The sequence below is a fragment of the Epinephelus moara genome, chromosome 5 (genome assembly GCF_006386435.1).
Source record: "Epinephelus moara isolate mb chromosome 5, YSFRI_EMoa_1.0, whole genome shotgun sequence".
NCBI classification, from domain to species: domain Eukaryota; kingdom Metazoa; phylum Chordata; class Actinopteri; order Perciformes; family Serranidae; genus Epinephelus; species Epinephelus moara.
Window position 1 is genome coordinate 22,809,862 of NC_065510.1, and position 22,926 is coordinate 22,832,787.

At 39.5% G+C, this 22,926-nt stretch overlaps 1 protein-coding gene across 3 annotated transcripts; it reads right to left on the reverse strand.

The window, feature by feature from the left end:
• Window positions 1-423: 423 nt before the first annotated feature.
• sh3d19 (SH3 domain containing 19) lies at window positions 424-21,008 on the reverse strand. 3 transcript variants are annotated; one of them, XM_050044712.1, is made up of 21 exons: window positions 20,766-21,008; window positions 12,773-12,812; window positions 10,686-10,726; window positions 10,345-10,384; window positions 10,002-10,116; window positions 9,394-9,565; window positions 8,276-9,310; window positions 7,284-7,397; window positions 6,946-7,058; window positions 5,111-5,151; window positions 4,800-5,013; window positions 4,645-4,713; window positions 4,393-4,536; window positions 4,212-4,284; window positions 3,309-3,439; window positions 3,144-3,202; window positions 2,828-3,057; window positions 1,827-1,876; window positions 1,539-1,725; window positions 870-952; window positions 424-755 (listed from the first exon to the last, which is right to left on the reverse strand). In XM_050044712.1, exons 1-21 carry the CDS (start codon window positions 20,848-20,850, stop codon window positions 648-650), a joined length of 3,144 nt encoding a protein of 1,047 aa, XP_049900669.1. In that variant the 5' UTR covers window positions 20,851-21,008; the 3' UTR covers window positions 424-647. The 3 variants fall into 3 exon arrangements, with proteins under 3 accessions (XP_049900669.1, XP_049900668.1, XP_049900667.1); XM_050044711.1 differs by having other exon boundaries at window positions 870-949; window positions 9,394-9,586; window positions 20,766-21,007; XM_050044710.1 differs by having other exon boundaries at window positions 9,394-9,586; window positions 20,766-21,007.
• Between the last annotated feature and the right edge of the window lie 1,918 nt (window positions 21,009-22,926).

Sequence of the window (22,926 nt, forward strand, 5' to 3'; positions counted from 1 at the left end):
TCTTAAAAGCATTTTAAATTATCGATACCTGTAAACACCCTGGGACCAACAATCTGACAATCTGTGCTAACTTCTTGGGAATATTCCATGTAGTCTAAACTCTGCATTTGAGGTGATCACCTTCTACTTACTTCTAATATTTTGTAAATCCAGGGAAAATGAAAGTTAAAATCACGGATTCTAATAATAGTGAAGCAGGACAGAACTCAGCAGGGCCTCTGAGCCAGTAATCTGGTTGCAACATCCTTATTCCCCTGAAGTAGCCTGACCTCTATATGAACCTAATTCCATGTGATAAATAAACTGACTTATGAAGAAGACCATCTGCGGTTATTAAAATGTTAATGGAGATACTGTAACTTGAGTTAACTAATGAGGAAATAATAAACCACTAGATGGTGTACATCTACAGTTGGTGAAGAATTCAAAAGACACTCGTGTTTATTTATAAGCATGATAAATTATTCAGTGAACACTTTAACTTAACCCAGCAGATGGAAAAAACATGTTGCACTACTCGGAGATGAAATACTGCATTCCAGTTAAAGACGGTTTAATTCCACTGCTGAAAACATCTGTCCTCAGATCTCAGTTCTGGTCCTCCAACAGTGTCCTTTTGTTGCTGTCCATAGAGCCATGTGACACTATCACAGGACTTGCACATAGTTTTTGGGGACCAGGGCCCGTTTCCCTCTCAGGTCACCCAGGAACCATTCGTCATCAATGGACTCCAGATCTGTTATAATGTCCCCAACCTGAGAGAGAGGGAGTCAGAGAGGTTATCTGAATGGCAACATTTATATACATAATTTGATCTGCGAATTTGTGCCATTTATACCTAACAGGAGAAAATATAACAATCACCATACCTGTAGTGAGAGCTCCTCATCACAGTTTGAGGTGAAGCTGAACAGAGCTCTGCCTCTGACACCAGCAGCCGCCTGCTGGCCTGCTGGACAACACATAGAATTAATTAATATTGTTAGTTCAGTAAAACTGGCCATTTGTGCCAATTAGAGCTGAAATAATTAGTAGAATAATGGGTGGACAATAATTTAAATAAGTGTACAAGTACATATACCATACAATATCCAGTTCAAGCTACTTAATTGTGAATATTTGGAGCTTTCTTTGACTTATGAAACAGTAAAGTGAATATCTTGGTCAGGCTAAACAAGCAGTCTCAGGACATCACCTTCAGTTTTAGTAAAATCGTGAGAGGCACTTTTATAGACAAGTTGGTTAATTGAGAAATTAATTGGCAATTGATAGTGACAGTAATCACTGGTTGCAGCTTTTCCTCATTAAATGAGTCTTTAAGGGGAGTTTCTACTTATCCTAAGCGAGGGTCCGAAAGGTCAGAGGGTCGTAAACCTGCCTGAGGCAAATTTGTGATTTGATATTGGGCTTTATAAATAAAAATTGACTTGACCTGAACTGACTGGCAACAGATTAGAAGTACAGGAGATAATGATGAACATAAGGCAGTAACTCTGTCATATCAATAATAAACTGATGCCGTGAGGAGAACTTCATACCTGCGCTGCTCTCAACAAAAGCCCTGGGGAACATGCCCTCTCTGCCGTTGAGCCGACCGCGGCTCCACTCAGCATCAATGTGCTGGCTGATCAGGATACGGTCGCCCTGTTGAAACGACAGGTCATCTTCTGAATTCCCGGTATAGTCGTACAGAGCCACCGCCCACTCCACACCGGACTGAGACACCTACAGATAGAGCAGGACCAGAGAAGAGAGCATAGAATTTTGGGTGTGTTGGAAAACCAGCATCATCCTCACTGATGGTTCCATTGATATAAATATATTACCTGAGCAGGTTTGGTAACTTCAGGTTGCACAGTCGGAGAAGCAACCATGCCTGTGGGACAAAAATGGCACACAGGTTATTAAAAATGAAACAAATACATCATCCAATCAGGGAACAAAATACACTTTTAATCTCTTTTATAAGAGAGACCTGGCCGAGGTAGCAGCCAATCAAAACACGTTTAATATGCAACAAATACAACATATAACACAAAGATCCACAGTAAAACAACAACTATTCAAACATGGTGGCCTCTCAAGAAAAACAAGCACATGTCTCTGTCATCACATTCCTTATGATGCCCTTAAATTCATCATCATTCATTCATTAAATTCATTTTAGGTAATTACTACTAATATAATTATGTTTTATTAAAATAATGCAGTGCCTCCTCCTGTATTTTTTATCTTTATTTTTTTTACTTGGAATGAACGTTTAATACTTAAAAATTTCAGGCTAATCCAAGAATTTGTATACTGTGCATATTTAAATTTGGGGTCTTGTAGGAAACAGAAAAAATATGAAAATTCAGTATTTATATTTATAAGATTCAGTATTTCCCCCCCAGATGGTATATCAAAAGGCCTTTGATACAGCCTTTCAAATGTCATGATGGGAAATAAAACTGTGAAGTATAGGGAAAATAGAGACAAAGTTCTGTGCAAGTTATTTTAGTTAGAGTTTAGTTCATTGTGTTGTGTTTGAAGTACTTGATCGCATAAAGAAACCTGTAAAATTATAGTTTAACAGCTTAATGAATGAATAGAATATGATTAAAGAAATGAAGAGCGAGGGACTTAAACTCCTGACCTCAGTATTTTTAAACTCCCTTGTTGCATGAGTGTGTCGAGACCTTTTGTAAACAGCTCTTTAATGAAAAAGAAACACTAGCTCAAATTCCTGACGTGCCATTGAGCGAAATGCCAGCCAACATAAAGCAAAAGGATGGACACTGGTGGCCACATAAGCACAGAGAGAAAGGAATTAACAGATTTATCTTACCAGGCAGTGCTATCCTGATGGACTGTCTCTTCTGCTGACTTGGTTGTGGAGGCAGATCTTCAATGACCTCTACAAAGTTAAGAGGGAAGATACCGGTCAAGGCACCGCGCTGTCCCCGAGCCCACTCCTGTCCAATGTACGCCTTCAGCTGGATCACATCCCCCTCAGAGAACGTCAGCTCATCACTGTTCTCACCCTCAAAGTCGAACCTCGCCACGCATCTCGGGCCACTTCAGGAGAGGCAACAACATTTCAAACAGATTAGTTCATCAGGGTGGTTTGTAAAGGCTAACAGTTTATGATGTAGAAACAGTACCTGACTGTTGCAGGTGGTGGCTTCGCTTTCCGTTCAGGGAGGGGCTTTGGTGAATTTGACTGGTTGGAGAAATGATAATGAATTTTCTTAACCACAGTAGACATCTCTCAAGAGGTGATCAGTGCTTTGCAAGAGCAGGAATGGATTTAAATGGCTGAAACTCACCAGGACTTTGACATGACTGACGGGAAAGAAACCAGTAGATCCCCTACAAGTGCCTCTGTACCACTCACTGTCTACCTGCTCCACCATGGTCACGACATCCCCTGCCCTCAGACCCAGCTCACCTGGACCCTCTGTGTGTGCGGACCAAACACGTGTTTATGGTCAGAAAACATAATCTGAGCTCAAAATGTGCAAATCCAAAACAACAAATCATTTCAAGAATTAAAGTTACACTCAGTTACATTTGGATTATTTTCAGCCAGCTGGTGGACTCTTCAATCTTTTGACTTTTGCTGCCAGGAAAAATATGCTGCCATTTTGGACCAAGGATGCTGCTCCAACAAAAAGTCTTTTAATGCAGTGTGTTTCCCGTGAATGTATCTCTTGTACTCTTCACTCCAGTAGAGGCTTTTTATAAAGTCTGGGACCCTTACTTATAGTACATTGGACCTGCACTGTCATCTTCCATGTTAGAGGGGTTCCCTAAATCATCTTAGCCAGTCTCTGTACATTGCCTCGGTACCTAGTCCTGCTGGTGTGCATGTTAGTGCAAATCTGGAAACCATTTTTTGACAAATGGTTTACAACCCAGCAGAAGTGAACTGACTCATATCTTAAGCGCTTGACATTAGGTGACATCACACCCTCATTTGTGTAACATCTGTGTTGCCATGGTGTTTTTTTTTCTTCATTTCCTCCCTTGTATACTAATTATATGTGTACTTTTCCACTTTATTCTCCTTTTTTGTATTGTTTGTTACTTTCTTGTTCTCTATTTTTGTCTCAAATGGACATTTCTTTACCCTGCCTCTATGTTTGATACAGATTGCTGCCTTTCCTATGGACACATTATCTGCCCTTTAAAGAGACACTTAAAAGACTTAAAAAGACTTAAAAAGTTACCTGGGTTGAAGTCAAATATGGCCTGCACCTTAAGCCCATAACCAGCTCCACCTGAACCACCTGGACCAGCATCCTATAGGGACAGAGCAAAGACACTTAAAGGTTGATATATCAGAGCCCACTAGGAGAGACAGTCTCAAGTATCATGCATGTATTCACTCATAAATGACGGAGGAGTTACCTGTGGCAGGGACGTGTCTGAGACATTGCCGAGAGGAGTTATGACCTTCATGCGAGACTTGTTGACTCTGCCTTTGGTGTCTCCGACTTGGCACTCAAACGTGTTGTGGTCAATCTCCTCGAGCAGCAGAAGCACTTCATTTTTCTATTGGAAAAGGTCAACAAAGGTATTCAATGACTCTACAGATGTCTTGGAGTCGTTTTGCACTTTTATGTAAAAGCATTATGTGAGCTAGTAGAACTCGTTAAACACCTGAAATGACAGCTCTCCTGTGTTACTCCCATTGTAATCGAAGGAGGCAATGCCATGAGGAAGTTGAAGCTGTTGAAAGAAAGCAAACTCTAATAAGGTGCTCATGAAGTGATATTTAAGGCATTGTTGTGCTACTGTAGTAGGATCTCTCTCACGGTGTATTTGTTGTAGAGACGGTGGCCTGGATTGGGCCTTGGAGGTAAGACGGGCTCTTTCCTGTGGGGTTTCTGCGCCTGGGGTTTAGGTGAAGTTTGCCATGGTGCTGATTGGGATCGACCTATGGCCTGAATGCTGGGTGGAGGAGGTCTTCCTGGGCCTATTTTGGCTGGAGGTGGGCGAGGTGGGAGCGTTTTGGTTGAACCCGGCCTCCTGAAATCGACACCATCATCAAGCTGAGTATCATGTTTGCAAACTGCACCACCATTTAAACTTCACTGATAGATTTTGTCTGCCCCCCTTTACTCACCGAGGTGGTAGCGATGGCTCTGGCCCAAACGGGAAAGACTCCTGCAGAAGAATCCCAATTGAGCATTTTTATTGCGACTTACACTCACAGCCTGCAGCACTGGAAACCATAGAAACCAGGCTACAACACATAGCATTCAGCCACAGCTAGCTCCAAGTCAACAGCAGGAATTGTGTTCTCGGGACTACAATAGTTTCTTTGTTTGTGGAGAGCAGAGGAAATGAAGCAGGTAGCTACACAGCTGACAGACAAGATAAACCTGACTGAGAGAAACTTTATGTGCTCAAAATGCTCCACGTCATAGCATATGAATAGATGAACATTAACAGTACAAAACCTATAATTAGACTTGAAACAATTACGCAAGGAAAGGCTGGAGTGCATGAAAGGTTTAAGACAAGAAAAAGCACTCTTCTGATGGATTTTCAGGTTTACAAATACAAGCCTTCATTTTGTGGAATCCTTTAACATTTAAAGGCCATTACTGTCACTGTGATGAAAAACAGCATCCTGTAAGTCATTATAATGTTAAACTTTCTTAAAATAATGTGTTAGTGTGTCAGATAATGAGAAACTTTCTCAGGCTGATGAGGAACTTTCTTAAAATAATAACTAACTTATCTTAAAACACTGACAGATTATCTCAAAATGATTAGTATCTCAAAATAATGTGAAATGATACTAAGTCATTTCAGAAAGTTTTTCACTATTTTGAGATACGAAGTCATAATTTTTCAGAAACTCTCATTATTTTGATAAAATTCCTTATAATTTTGAGATACTAACTTATTGTTTTCAGATTATAACATATTGTTTTGAGATACTAACTCATTATTTTAAGAAAGTTTCTTATAATTTTGAGACATTTTCAAATTATTTTGAGATACTAACTCATTGTTATGAGATACTAAGCCATTATTTTGAGATACTTACTAATTATTTTGAGATACTAAGTCATTATTTTTGAGATACTAACTCATTATTTTGAGATATTAACTCGTTATTTTGAGATACTAACTCATTATTTTGAGATATTAACTCGTTATTTTGAGATACTAACTCATTATTTTCAGATATAAACTCAATATTTTGAGATACTTACTCATTTTTTTGAGATACTAACTCATTATTTTCAGATACTAACTTATTTTTTTGAGATACTAACTCATTATTTTGAGATACTAACTCATTATATTGAGATACTAACTCATTATCTTAAGATACTGACTCATTATTTTGAGATATAAACTCATTATTTTGAGATACTAACTCATTATATTGAGATACTAACTCATTATATTGAGATACTAACTCATTATCTTAAGATACTGACTCATTATTTTTGAGATATAAACTCATTATTTTGAGATACTAACTAATTATTTTGAGATACTAACTCATATTGAGATACTAACTCATTATATTGAGATACTAACTCATTATTTTGAGATACTAACTCATTATTTTGAGATATGGACTCATTATTTTGAGATACTTACTCATTATTTTGGGATACTAAGTCATTATTTTGAGATACTTACTCATTATTTTGGGATACTAACTCATTATTTTGAGATACTTACTCATTATTTTGGGATACTAACTCATTATTTTGAGATATGGACTCAATATTTTGAGATACTTACTCATTATTTTGGGATACTTACTCATTGTTTTGAGATACTAACTCATTCATTTGAGAAAGTATCATTACAATGTCTTACGTGATCTATTTTTACATCACAGTGGAAAAAATGGTTTCCATATGAGGTGATCAGAGATAGTGTTTGCAGAATTTATAGGTGTGTGAGAGCTCTGTGGGATGCAAATCATACCTGGTGGGGGAGGATGGGCGTCTGGTTTTGTCTGTGGTTTACTGACGTGTTCAGGGAGCCGACGGGCTTCTGAGCAGGAAGAGGAGGGGGACTGTCCTGAAAGTTATCTGACACTGAAAAGAGATCTGACCTTACCACAATGTACTGAACACTTTGGAAGCTCAAAGTGTTTTGAAAATAGAAACATGGGCAAATGTAAAATATTGCTAAACTATAGTGTACACTTTTTTGATAACATAAAAAAACATTGCATCTACAGCACTACAAAATGCAAACATCAAATTGAACTTATTTTAACAGCAATAATCCAAGGCTTACTGCACATCAGAGGGACTCACATGAACTACTTTTGCTGGGGACCCTGATGGTGGTTGGTCTCCGTGTCATACTTTGTCTGGAGAGAGAGCCTCCATTGCTGTCCACATTACGCTGAGGCTTGACTGGGATGTGATCTGAACAAAAGACACACTTGACTGTATCACTGTAACCAAAGTTAGGATGCTCAGGAGCCGTACGATGTCAACACAGACAGCAGTTTCAGTGTGTCATTTATAACCCACAACAGTAATACTACATCAGTTTGCTGATTGATATGTTAAGCTATTGAAAAGTATTTGACAATTTTGTTATTTGATTAGTCATTAAAGGAAAAGTGTGACATTTTTGAGAGATGAGAAGATTAATATCACTCTCATATCTGTGTGGGCCATGAGCAGTTAGCCCAATGTAGCATACAAACAGCTAACCTGGCTGTCTCCAAAGTTTATGTTTCTCGATGCCTGCAAACAGGATTTATGCCTTGTAGCTATTAATTGATGAACAACAGTTTATTCATCTGCAGAGCATGTCTGTGCAGCATCTCGGCAAAGCTGCATAAGCATATTTCCCAAAATGCTGGAATTTCCCCAAATAATTCCCGTAAATACCAAATATTTTCTAGTTGCAAGCTTAAGATTTAATTGCTTTATTGTTTTCTTATCACTGCTAATTGGTTATTTGACTGCTGGTCGGACAGGGTGAACTAGTTGAAAATAAGAATTAAAAAAAACTCACATTCTACAAATAAATCAATAGACAACACATGTTGCATTAAAGATCAGGTGTGTAGAATTAAGTGGCATCTAGTGGTGAGGTAGCAGAATGGAAAGTTCTCCCATTTGCAAAGCATGTAGGAGAACTATGGTGGCTTATGCGCAAATGTGAAAACACAAAAACACAAATGGCCCTGTCTGGAGCTGGTGTTTGGTTTGTCCATTCTGGGCTACTGTAGAAGGAGGCAGACTCCTCGGAAGAGAACTTGATATTTAACTTAAAATAAAATGCTACTCACTTGTTGGACTGTCCACATACTCATTCCCTGTGACCATGGAGGCTGAGTTGTGGTTGTTTATATTAAGGTTGGGTTTCAGAGGTTCCTTTACAGGCTTCGCTGGAGGTATAGGGGGAACTGGCGGACTGTCCTCTTCATGGATACTGTTGGCTCTGGTCAACACAGAGGGACGTGATCTGTTTGGGAAGGCGTTCTTGTTAAATAAAGTCTCTAGTTCCTCTTTTACAGGTAGACCCACAGGTTTCTTTGGAGGCTGAGGTCTGGGGGCTGGTGTAGGGCTTTCAGAGATGTTTGTAGCTGATACGTTTTGATCATTATCCACACTGTGGTTTAACTGAGGTTTAAGAGCGACAGACGGTTTAGCAGCGACTGGAGGTCTGTTGGTCGCCTTCCTGGGTCGAGGTTCTGGTTTGGCCGGTTCAACAACGCTTCCCTCCTCAGTGCTAGCCTGGCTCTCAAAGGCCTGGATCCTGGCCCGGATATTGCGTTGACTGTGTGTTGGGTTCATCTCGTCACCAGCATCTTCGTCTTGCGAGGCCTCGTCTGATTGGTCAACGATGTTGCCGCTCTCCTCACACTGGTTATCTGCACTAAAGACCTCCAATAACTCCTTTAAATACTCATTGGAAGAGACCTCATCTGGATCAGGGTGAACGTCGTCACACTGTTCACTGAGCTTGACCAAAGTCTGGACTTTGACCTCTTCTGTTGTCGCCTGCTTTCGGGATTTCGTACGAGGAAGTGGAACGGGGCGTTGAGTGCGTTCTGAGTCTGAATTAGATGGAGTAGCTTCAGCAGGGGCAGATAGATGTTCAGGAGGAAGATCCCAGTGCACAGTGACAGATCTGCTGCAGCTGTGAGTGGAATCTGTTTGGTTAGGTTGCTTTACATCTGACGTGGAGTCACTTTGGTCCTCAGTGTTTGTGGATATGAGAGTATTTGTTCCAGCCTTCTCGTCAGTTGGTGCTTCAGTGACTGGTGTTCCGTCCACTGGTTTTGGCACTGATGGCCGTGGTGGTTTTTGTGGCTTTTTACCTGGAACAAAACATCACCATCATGAAAGAAGAAGAAGTTGAGTGCATATTTACACCACTGCCAATGATGATCATATGTCTCACCTGCAGGTCTTTTCCCTGCTGACTGTGGAGCAGCACTGCACTGTGGGACAGAGGTGGAGGCGTCCTCCCTCACAGGGTCAGTCTGTGTGGCACTTGAGGTGGTGCAGGTGACCCGGCGGGGAGCTGCAGTCGGCTTGACAGTGTGCTCTTCCTGGGTCTTCTCTTGAATCACCTGGTCATAGGATGGTGGGGGCTGAGTCATGAAAAAGAGAGGTGTTCACACATCCGCACACGTTATTTCCACATTGTATGGTTTTTTTTAGGCTGAATCCAGTCTTTTCAGACCTTATGTTTAAATCCTGCTACTTTTGGCAAACAAAGTTCTCCACCAAAGCTTTATTCCTGGGGGTGTGAAGAAAGGCTTTGAAACAATATTCAGACCTTCATGTTGGAAAATAAAAATTTTGTGTTTGCTCAAAATATTCTGAGAGGGAGAACGGTAAAATTATGGCTACAGCTGCTAGAACTCATGACTCATAGTTATATTTTTGTGATCAGTTTGTAGTGTTTTTATTCTTGGATAGCACAGAACTACAGCCAAAAAACATCTAATCTAGAAACTAGAACAACCAAGTGAAATCAAACACTGTTAAACACACAAGGCCTACCAGTGAAACAGCAGACCAGCTTGACTGAGGAGGACGAGGGAAAACCACAGAGGCTCCTGAGAACCAGTTGTTACTGACCAGAGGTTCTGCTGAGACGATGGTGATCTCTGGTCGCCTGAAATACAAACCATACACGTCTATGGCACCAATTCAGAACACCAAAATACACAACCACATTCAATCCCAAATCCACGTATTGGGGTTATTTGTAAGGCAACATGCAACAAATTAGATAAGTGCACTTGTGTATTTCAATCAGCATCACTGACACATCAAAATGTCTGCTCAAGAGATAAACATCAACAGCAATTAGTCCTCTACTCTGGAACTTTGATGACATTACCTTCTTTCTCTGGTGTGGTCGCTCTGAGAGTTTGTTTTTGCTGAAGGAAGAAAGGTCATATTAATTTTGTGTCACAGATTTCCGTTCTCAGACATATTTTCACATCTAAAAAAAGATCATATGTTGACACATCTACATTTTTTACACTCAGCTCTTACTTCCATTTGTCAAAAAGATGTGAAAATATACCAGCATTGTCACTTTTTCATCCTAAAAAGGAACTCTCCCATATAAATCATGATTTAATTCTGATTATTTCTACATAAAAGCTTATTCAAGGAATCAGCCCTGCTTTTGCGTGATCTCAAAACGTCACTGAAGCTCAGTTCTGGCAGACTTACTGCGTTTGATGGCAGCTCGTAGAGACGACAGAGGCCCTTGGCTGAAAAAGAGCAGAACAGGAAGATAATTTATCATTAAGGTGTGGGGCCCAGAGCAGGTGCATACCTCTGTGGTGACTCAGTTGTTCAAAAGAAATCTCTTTACTCTCCCCTGAGTAACGTCTAACTTTTAACAAAAAAGTAGACATAAAAAAAACAGATGCTAGAATTAAAAAAAGTTAAAAAATGAATAGAATGAATGGAAAGTAAAATGAACAAGCCAAAATGATAAAAAAGAAAGGAAAAGTTATAATTGGAGGTGAGATTTTAAAATGTTGACAGATTCAACAGATTTATGATATGATTCAGTAAGGTAAACACAGGCAGAAGAAAATGTTGGCATCATATGCTTCTGCAAACCACAAATACATTGAATTGGTACGTTTCATATGCATCATATCAACATTTTTAAAGAGGTATAGCATATGAATTGACTTTGTCATGGGGAGGTGGAGAAGATGATGGATGGCGTGTTATCTAGGTGCGGCACTTGCCAATATGCCGACCACTGTTTAGGACCAACAAACAATATAACTGGTTCTGATTTAGCCAGTCATTGCTGTCTTTCCAGCGGCTTTTTAGCCATCAAACGTGGGTGTTTTGTAGCAACACGTCTGTGTTTTCCAGCTGGGTTAGTGCCACAAAAAGTGGGTATTTTAAGCCAAAACATGATCTTTATTTAACCATAACCAGGTGGTGTTTGTGCCTAAACCCCATGTTAACCACAGCATTGTTGAAATAAGGTTTTAATGTATCCCCTCCACAATAACATGCAAATGTAACAAATCTGTGGTTTGCAGAAACGTACAATGCCAACATTTTTTCTGGAAGTTGGGTTGGATGCACTACACAGTCCATTTTTAGTTTGCATTATAATTGCCAGAGGGACAATTATTGCTCATTGAGATGCGAACATATTAGTAAAAAACAAAGTAAGAAAAGAGCAGTCAAACAAAAAAAACTTTAAGAGGAAATTAATGGTCACATCATTTTAAGGTTGTAAACAAATTATTAATATACACGATGAATAGTGGACATAGCTTGAGTTAAGTTTATAGCTTGCTGTTTGCAAAACAAGCTCAAAGCAGCAAAATCAAGAAGGATTTAGTCAGGTAAGTATTTGTTCAATACCACATTATTCTTTAACAAAGAATTGGTTGTTCAAGGCAAAAATATTTTACATAGGTTAAAGAAAACTGAAGGTTTATATCACAAAACATACTGCTGTTACTGCAAAAGGAGACATCTGACAGCATTACATAAGAGAAGAATAACATCTCTGCAGATGATGTTCATGTGCTTATTTATAATCAACCTACCTTACAAACACATGGTGCCCAGTAAACGGCACCACTTCCAGGTAAACACAACACATATGACTGATCCTCTATGTGACACCTTCTCTCCACACAGGCGCCGAACATATCCTCAGGCTGTTTACCTCTCAATGGGTAGAGATTACTTTCTAATCCTTCAATGACATCACTTCACACCAGCAACATCACTACAGTAAGATCCCCTTTCTTTCGCTGTGAAAGAAGTGTAGACATAAAACTATGATCCTCTGAGCTCTCTTGACAGAAAAGCAGGCGCATCATTAACACACATCCTGCTCATTAAGGACCGACTGCAGGAGGGTGATGTAAACTATCCAGGGAAAAGAACAACAATGCTCAACTCAATACCACGTGGTTATTCAACTGATAAGCTGAGCTGTAAACACAACGATCTTAAGGCCGTCCTGTAAACATAAACTGTGATATTAAATAAGTTCCATGAGGTGTACAAGTGTCAGTGTGGAGGTTCTACTTCCCTTAACGTCTGTAAACAACAACTAAAAAAAGCAGCATGACGTGTTTGTCCTCACGCTGACCTTGTGTTAGTCAGAGAGGATAGATCAGTGCATTGTTTGGTCCATTCACAACCTCCACAGCATCAGCAGATCTGACTGTTAAAGGGAAAGTGCCCTGTTCCCAGCAAACAGAGTGGTAGTGGATCCACAACTTTTGGTAGCAGTGCAAAACTACACTTAAGAAAAAATGCCATACCTTGAATGTAAATGCTCTGGCTTGGTTCTTTCAGGATGATCTGTAGAGGAAAACAGAGAGGTGCAGGTTTTAAAGGGATGTGTAGCAACACAGATAACATCCTGTCACTTATCAACATTAAGGTCATGTCACTTTCAGCAGTGGGCTATATGGATAAAGCTCCTCTATCACCGTATGTGTAGTGCAATACAGATGTCTGTTGTGATACAGCACATTTAATATAAAATCTAACTGTGAAACTGTTGAGGGATATTATTACTAGTAATTTATTTCTAATCTAATGAATTAAATATGTGACAAAACAAAACAAAAATCACCCTAGTCACGCTTGTTATCATGCAGCACAGACCTGGATTAACCTCCCAGATGATGTTAGACGAGCCCCAACTCTGCCCTGTAATGACTACAACCTTATATGTACCTTTTAAACTCAACTTTAAATCATTTAAAATAATCCCTTTATCTTTGCATCTCTTGTCTGCACTATTTTAATGGTGATTTGTTTTTTTGTGTTATAATTGTAAACAATCTATCAATGATTAATTAATTTGACCTTTTATATCTTTTTCTCTTTACTCTTTTCTGTATCCTTTATGTTTTATATTTCATTGCTCTGTAAAGCCCTTGTGTATGAAATGTGCTATACAAATAAAGCTGCCTTGCCTTGGCTTGCCTAAAATTAAAAACAAACAAACCATAAAGCAGCTTTTTAAGGGTGTTTGAAGGTGTTAACATTCACACTGAATGATCAGTGTACTAAATTAAAAGTATCACAAGTCCTTCATTATCCCTTAATTTTACTGATCTTTTTTAACTCCAATATGTAGGGCCTCTAAAGTACTAATGTCATTTTTTAATATAAATTACATAGCGTAAGGCCATTAAAAGCCCTCTGTGGTGCAGCCAAACAGGCAAGCCGGTGGCTATGGATTAAGAGGAAAGACGCCACGTGGGCGCTGAAATACCACTCACAACAGCAGGGTATGAGGGAGTAAAAGCAGAGGGGGCACACCTGGGACACCAGGTGTTGCCGATGAGCCTACCAGTGAAGGAAGGTACCCACCTGATGACCCCAATGAAGCTGTTACCCTCCCTAAACCCCCACAACCCCTCCCCTAGCACGGCTCAAACCCTTACCCACAATCGCAAGTATGTGCAGCAACAATCGACCAGTTAAACTCCACCTGGATCAAAGTTACTGTAGGTACGTTTTTCTCCTGTTAGTTTCTTCTCCCTTCACCCCTCTCTTCACTCATCAGAATGAGGGAGTAGGGGGAGGTAGAGTGTACAGCCCGGTCCACACAGATGTCTCTCCTTCCCTATGCTCCTTCTTACTTTTCTATCTGCCTTTGCTCTTTCCTAATTTTCTATCCATGTAACCCACTGGCTCCCATTTGGACCCCCAGACGGCACTAATACTCCCACTCACAGTCTCAAGTATGTGCATCAGGGATTGTAACGTCTAGTATATAAACATTTATAAACTGTTGATTCGATGTGGATTAAAACACCTTCAAATTAAAGCTGAGAGTCTGAATTTTAAAGTGAGTCTATACGCTGAACAACTGTGGCCAAAAAAAGTCAGCAAACTGAATCAGTAATGTCAGTTACACAACAATATCTATCAATGGCTTGCTAACATTAACCATCATAGGCTACCAGTCACATAAGGCTGTAGTGAGGGTGAAGATCTGGCTGCATTTGTAAAAGGAATGATGTGTCATTTCATCTTTTGAAAGCGACACAGTTTCACTTTAAGTCATTGTTTCCTTTAAAACACTACTTGCTACTACTTACAGACTGGACTTTATAAACTAGAAATACAAGAACTATTGCCTAACCAGCAGGATCGGCAATCACATCCAGATGAACCAGTTAGTCCAAAGAACCAAATGTACAAAGAAGTAATGACTACGTGACCATGATGCCATGATGAGCAATGCTACGTTTCCTTATTCTTACATTTCATTAATTTACATTAAACATATTCTGTAGCTGTTTGATGCTACAGATTTTCTCTGTACCCGCTGTTACACATGCCCTCCCCTTCTGTATTGAAGGAAACCTACACCTGGCTAAGGTGAAATTAACTGGTACTTTTCCACGTTCCTGCGTCAAACACACACAACACACTTAGTTTTATTATTTACTGTATCTTGAGGACCTGAATTTCATGTCTTAACTCAAACAAGTGTTTCAGAGGGAAAAAGCAGCTTTCACATTACGGTCCATTAGCTAACAGTGAGTCTGAGGAGCAATATCAGCAATGCAAACAATCTAATCTAATAACAATAATGATTTAATAAGCTAATAATTAGTTTTCTCCTGTTTGAGAGTAAATAACTATAGAAGAATACTGAAAACAGAAAGCTGTGGTTGAAGCCAGCATTGTTGTCAACGCCTCCAGCGTGAAACCATGACCTCGTCTGCAGTCAAATCCACCTGTCACACCTGTTATCTATCAGTGCCACAGAGCTACTGCCTCAAGTTACACTTTAACAACACGTGAGAAGAGACTTTCTGTACTTTCACTCAACAAGAAAGAAGCAGACAAAGTATTATTAAAGCTCTTTCACTTCACACACACACACACACCCACACACACACACACACACACACACACACACACACACACACACCCACACACACACACACACACACACCACCATTTCCTTGTAAATAAGCACTCTGAACACATGATATAAAAGCACCATTGTCTGGTTAACTTTCACTTAAGCGTGTGACGTGCAGTTGCCCTCCCCTGTGATACTGTGCAGTGATGCCCCTACCTGTGAGGAATTAAAGGAATACATATATAATCTGCAGCATCGAAGGAATAAAATCCACCAGGATCCTCCCTACTGGTCCATCGAGTGAGTGTCTGAGCGTGACAGAGAGCTTGAAGCCAGAAGCCGTCACACACACCCACAGACAACAGAAAAGAGAGGGAGGGCCCTGTGATATCTCAGCTCTCCCGTGTTTACCTGGCCAATCTGATGAACTGGAATGTGGTCATTCAGGAAGTGTTGGTCGTGCCACACAACACTGCACCGTCACTGTCTTTTTCTTACAAAGTAAAAGGTCACAGGTGTATTCAGGGCACTCTGTGCCACTCATAGCTGGCTTTAGTGTAAAAGTAGTTAAATGATTAACCTCAACAGGTTTCATTGTTTTCTCCAGAGTCATAAAGTCACGGCCTGTTTGGCGGAAAATTCAAATGATACAAATCAATAAACTAATCAAACTTTACATATACAACATATTTCCTGGTTGGCACAGCTCAAATTACTTTGTAGATGAGTACAACTGAAACAAAAAGTACAACAGGTATATATAATAAGAACTGTGACTCAGTTGAGACTATTGCACATGCAAGAAAGATGCTAAAGTAAATAGAGTAAATAAACTGGATAAAATGAAGATATGTGACTAATATAAAACCCTGCAAAGTATTAAGCTATCATTTAAACTTAATTATTTATGATCACATAAACACTCTGGGCTAAATCCAGCTCCTTACATTTAAAGATAACAAAATTTTAAGATGCCCTCTGATGCTATCTCCGAATGTTTGGAGCAAGTGCTGCTTCACTAAAGATTTTCATTTTGCACTTTGAAACAGTTCACAGGTCCCTAGAGCACCAGACGAGCCCTCCTGGTCCATACTTATAAAGCAGTTTAGATTCGTTGTGTAATGTAGGCTGAGGCCACAAAGTGCTTTAAAAAACGGTGGCAGAATTTTTAAATCAATATGAACACTAACAAATTGCTGCTGAGGGACTCATGTGTTTAAAATATGTTTTTTCTTCTTCTCTGGTTTTGTAATATGAATATGAATCCCTTTGTATTGCCTGGGGAGTGGGGCGTATGCACTTTGATGATGAAATAGAGATGGTGGCAGATTTTGCAGATATGAGCCTCATTGCTGAATTCAGAGTCAAAAATTTTACAAACATTTTATAGCTTACTATTTGGTTGACCCACTGGAATGACTGTAATACTGAGAAATGTATAAAATACATTTCTTTTCTACAGAATTTGAACCACAGACGAATCTGATGAAACAACAATATAACGTTATAAATTTTGAGCTCACTTTTCAAATGAGATACTCGGAGGAAACACTGTCTGAGACACTGGGAAAGCATACTGGTACATAAACTGAAAAACAACAGAGCTACATTTTATCCAGATAGACTGTGAGAACACCACGTCACAGATTATATTACATTTCTTAGGTGAATGTAGGTCAGTATGTTTAAAAGAGATTTTATCCTGGAATTGCCTCCATCAGATATTTCTGCATCTAAGTGTTGTGTCTGCAGCTATGCTAACAACTTTGTGAGGCTGTACTTATGCGCAGCTAAATGCTAATGCCAGCATGCTAACATGCTCACAACAACAGTGGTCAGCAGGTGTAATGTCTTAGTTTAGCATGTTAGCATGCTAACATATGCTAATTACCACTGAAGACAGAGCACTGCTGAGGTTGATGCGAGTGTCGTTGGTTTTGCAGATACCGAAGTTAGGATGTTGACCTGATGGTGGCACTAGACAAAAGGTCAGGGGGTCACTAGTCTGAGTGGGCGGAAGTTCGCTGCATAGATCAGCCTCTCATTGGGCGGAACGAGCCACGCTGAAGTCCCGCCCTACCACCTCCGGTTGTGTAGCAGTTTTCAACCGTTTTCAACACGTCCTTTACTAACTTTTGCGGTGTTTCGTCTTGCGGGGATGTAGCCATTTTTCTGCCATGGTTCGCGTCCTGTAGACAATATTTTTTTTTTATTTTTGCAAGCACACCGTTGCTGTGGCACCGCCCAGAATGATTGTGATTGGTTGAAAGAAATACAAGCAGCCGGGGTGTTTTTTTCTCCAGTGAGAGTCGGCCCTAGGCCGCGAGACTAGGGTATCACCAAAGTTATTACAATTCACCCTGAGGAGACCATGGATGTCTATACCCAATGTGCCAATTGATAAAAGAAATATAAACAAATAATATGCTATTCTATGAAAGGCAACCATACAGAGCTATCTGAAATAATCATTAACGAATCCAACCATAATTGTAAATAAATTCACAATGCCATTATTATTGCTACTGTTTCTAGTATTACTGTGCAGTTCTGTGTGTGGTTTGTCCAAGTGGTGTTGCCATACCCCAGCAGAACACGGCTCATGAGTGTATTCAACTAACGTTAATGGCTTTATCATGTCATATTTGTCAGATAGCCCACATGAAGTCTGAGCAAAGTGTCAACCAGCAGATTTAGTCCCCTCAAATGTTGACTCTGTGGCTACGGCCTTGACTTGTAGGGATATTTCTGTCAGGACCAAAGTGGTGAACAAACAAACCAACATCGTCATCCCTAAAAAAGCATGTGGCTCATTTAAAAGAACACTTGTAAACTGTTTTGAATTCACTCATTAAGTAGTCTTGGAAGAATTACTGATTTTAAGCCTATAAATTAACATCTACAGGCTTTCTAACAGTCAGCTGCGAGCTTTACATTTAAGACAACAGAAAACCCAGCCAGATTTCGTGACAAATCCCATCTACATTTTACACATTTTTGGATTGTATTCCAAATCTGCACGCATCCCTTGGTATTTGTGGGCTGCTGACACATAAAAAGACACAACAAACACATGAAAGAGCTGCTGAGGTCAGCAGGAAAGGATTCCCCTCCACAGCCGCACTCTCACTTGAACACATGCTGACATTACTCAGCACAGCGGCAGCAGTCGCAGAGCAGCTGGTGAAACGGATGGCAACAAAGGGAAAGAAAGAAAAACAATCTGCCTCTGAGTGTCACACTGCACCAGCACCAGAACTTTACAGCAGTGAAGTCGGAGGCAGATGAAGCCTGATAACAGATTCAGGCTTTAGTCTGGCCTGATATCATGTTTCCACTATATATACATCAGTATGCACTTCCTTAACTGTCCATATTGGCCATTTTCAACAAGCCTACTTCAACAGCATAGGCAAATTCCTGAAATTCAGTTATGGCTTTTATTTTTGGTGTGCCACCCCAAGAATTCCAGCAGCCCCATCTGGCCACCCCTAGGATAAAATTTCTGGAGTATTTCTGGAGTGAATCTCACTGTTATTGCCAATACTGGTACACTGCGACACCCCTAGTCTGTCCCCAACTTCAGCTAAAGTGGTATTTTCCTTGCTTGCTGATTCAACTCCACTTCAAAGTGTGTCATATTCAACACACAGAGAAACATTTTTGTTGTTGTTAACAGACGATTGTGCAAACCAGCTTCAGCTTCCCTTGAAAAACAAGTGGTGTCATGACACAGATTCAGCAGCTTTCTTCCCGAGAAGATTAGACGGTGTCAAGGCAGACAGATGATTCACCGTGGAAACTACCTGAAATGGCTCCTGACGTGGATTTATAACACTAAGGCCTACTCACGACGGAATGCATCACATTAAAACATTATTCTGAAAGGATGTAAAACTGCATCAAGCACAGACAAGTAGCGCTTGTTCATGACGCAGAAAGCCTGTCTGACATTCCCATCCAGACAGCTGGTGGAGTCAGGGTGTGGTTGGGTGGGGGTGTGTAGTCAGAGCTGATACACTGGCTGCAGAAAGCTGAGCAGGGCACGGAGGGGTTTGAAAAAGTGAAGAACCAGGTGCTCTTAAGTAAAACAAGGAACAAAGACATAGAGGGGAGATTCTAACTCTATTCTAAAGTCCAGTTTCAGTGCTTGTGTGTGAGGCAGCTGACTGAAAATGAATGTTTGCTCTTTAAATGGCTGAGTCTGTGAGCAAACCTACTTTAAAAGGAACAAAAGATTTGTTTCCTTTCAGTGACACATGTTGCTATGTGGGCCAAAGTCCCTATAACCAATGGGTGGGGAGGTAAGTGATGTTTCTGTAATAAGGAGACTGACAGGTTTTCAGCTCTGTTGCTGTCAACTGTTCAACTATTATATGCACACAATGTCATTTCCTGAGAAATCCACCAGCGACTCATATTAATGAAACTTTCACTTCATAGAGAGCTCACTCATAATCTGTGCTGTCTCTTCATTCGTAACCAGGACATTGTTTATGACAACAGGGGTGTACTGGGTATCATTTTAGCAATTTAACCAAATAAAAACAAACTATCCCTTATTATTTTTGCCTTAAATGTTTAAAAAATGCTTTTAAACTTGTGCATTTATAGTTTAAATCCATTTAGGAGACAAAACATGACAAACAGCTTCCCTGCTTCATTCTGTTTAAGAGGTTTGTGCCTAATAACAACTGAAGGAGTACCTGAGGCACTAAGGCACATATATTAACACACTTTAGAGACATTAAAATGTAAGGATACTTTTAAAACTAGTTGATTAATACAGTATGTTCATCCATATCATAAGCAGACTAAGTGTTGGAAGACTGTGTGGTAGCTATATGTCTGTTCCAGCAGCTTCTAATATCAAATAAAGTAATAAAGTAATTAAAAAGGTCATACCGGTGGTTTTTGCATGCTATAATCTTATCTATAAATCATGCAGACTTTACACTTTTGCTGGCAGTTGTTGTTTGATGTGTTTTTCCTTTTGTTCCAGACCTCCTTCAGTTTGGATTCATTTTTGCACAGCATGGAAATTCATCAGCAGATTATTTTCATTGTAATACCACAAAAATAATGTGACTTTGACTAAAAAAAAAGGTAGACTTGATGGTCAACAGTTTGCTAAAAAATAAAAAAAATAATGGCTGCCAGAGATGGAAGGAAAATACACTCTTAGCTGTTAAACGATTAGCTGTGATGTATAATAAAAATTGATTTGTAGTAACATACAAAACCACTGGTAAAGTTATTTTAAACAATCATCAAACTCACTTTTCTGTCAGTCGCAAACGCACTGCTCTAAAAGTCTATATCACATGCTCGGTTTCGACACCCAATGATGAACATACGCCGTTAGATGATTCAGGAAACATTTGGATACTCAGCCTGTTCACATTCCCAAACAAACCTACCTGTTGCCTGGCTCCTGTTCCGGACGTCCCGCAGATCTCTGCGCTCCCCCCCCTCCTCCTCCTCTTCACGCCGGGCTTCAGCCATCGGGGTTTAAAACAATGTAGAAATCAATAACGATAAATAACACCAGAGATCCTCTACTGGAGATGTAGCGAGCTCATCTGTGTCCACGGTCGATAAACCCTGGGTTAGTGTCCTGACCACTGGAAGCTTCAGTGTGTCCTGCCCACAGCAGCTCTCTCTCTCTGTGAGTGTGTGTGCCCTGCAGTGGGCGGAGGTGGTGCCACTCACCGTCAGGACCCCCATCAGGCTGCATGTGCACAGTCACAGCAGGATTATCACACTCATGATATGATCTCATCAGGGAGGGAGAAGAGATCAATGGTTAGATATGCACACCTCACTTTTTTCAACTTTATTTTTCTTTGTTTAAATTTGTCACTAGTGTATGTGATTTATTTTGTGTGGTGTCTGTGTATGTATCTGTATTTGATATCATGCATGCTCTTTTATTAACAATGTTGTGTTATTGCGGATGAGAGGGAGGGTTGTGTGAAAGCTTATTGTTTATTTAAAAAAAAACAAAGAGCCAAGAGTCGAGTAAATTCAACTTTATTTATTTAGCACTTTAAACACAGAGTTGATCCAATAAGGTGTTCTTACAGCACACACAGAGAAAAGCAAAAACAAAAGAAAGAAGAGAAACACAAAAATTGTTTAATAATAGTAATAAAATAATTAATGACATAGAATAAATTATAATAAAATAATAGTACAATAGACATAGTGTATCATGGTTTAAACAGTTTTAAAGCTCCCAACATGGAGTTGTGTTTCAAAGCTGTCTTCAAACTGCCAGGAGTGCAATTTTTTACAGAAAAGTTAAGTAAAACTGTACATGTATTAAATCTAAAAATAGCATTTAACTTGAATCAGCTTATCAGTTACCTACCAAGTGTTAGACTGTTGAACACGAACTTAAAAAAGTCCTAGAAACACACCAAAGACATGGCCTACCAGCATGAAAAATGTGTAAAGTTTGATTATGTTAAAAAAAAATTTGTTGTGAATTTGGTGTCATGTTTTGTAGTCAGTCCCCTCCAGATACTCATTCAGCATTAATATCTCTCTGTGTTGATGTACAGCCCTGTCTGTCTGAAATATTCCACGCCGAGTCATCGTCAGTGGTGGAATGTAACTAAGTACATTTACTTGAGTATTTCCATTTCATGCTACATTATTCTTTCACCCCACTACATGTCAGAGGGAAATATTGTAGTTTTTACTCTATCACACTTTTTTTTTTATCTTTTAGTCACTAGTTCCTTTAATAATATTTTGAATGTAGGACTTTTACTTGCAAAAGAGTATATATATCTATATCTATCTATATCTATATCTATATCTATATATATATATATATATATATATATATATTCTTCACTGTGGTATTGTTACTTTTACTTAAGTCAAAGATCTAAGTAGTTCTTCCATCACTGGACATCTTTGTAACAACTTATTGCAACAGCAATACATGGAAACACAACTATGGGAAAACTGCAATTCAACTTTTCTTCCACAAGATGTCGCTACAGACCTGGTCAACTGTAAACAAACTTTAAACAATAAATAAATGTCTCTTTCTCATGTAAACTAGGGGCAGGGTTTTCAGATTAGTTCTGCTTTTTTTTTTTTTTTTTTTAAAATATAAGTTTCCTTCTATTTGAGCTAAATATATTCTTCAATCAAGCATAAATGCAGGTTCTGCTATTTACATAACTCTATAATTTCAGGCTGAATCACAATGATCATGATTATGATTCAGAGATAATGAAGCCTACAGTATGAAGGGCTTTAAAGAGGGACTACGCCCAGAAATAAAGGTAAACATTGACGACTTCCTCCCAAATCCAAAAACTGGAGTGCTAAAAACCAAATTTGTGATGTGACAGGGTTTAAAGCCTGGAGCTGCTCCATAGACAATGAATGATGAAAGATGTTCTAGATGACACTGAGAGCAGGGGAATGTTCTGAGTATATGGGTAGCCTACATACAACAGAATAAAGCTCATTTGGGTATAAAAAAAGAAAACATCTTGTGGGTCCACAAAATCAGGCTCCCATTCACTGTCTGTGGAGCAGCTCCAGACTTTATACTCA

Coding starts and splice junctions, on each gene's coding strand:
- sh3d19 (XM_050044710.1), bottom strand. CDS start 20,850: ATGGCTGAAGCCCGGCGTGAAGAGGAGGAGGAGGGGGGGGAGCGCAGA. Junction 4,537..4,644: donor CAGGAGAGCTGTCATTTCAG/GTGTTTAACGAG, acceptor CTTTTCCAATAG/AAAAATGAAGTGCTTCTGCT. Junction 3,440..4,211: donor CATATTTGACTTCAACCCAG/GTAACTTTTTAA, acceptor CCGCACACACAG/AGGGTCCAGGTGAGCTGGGT.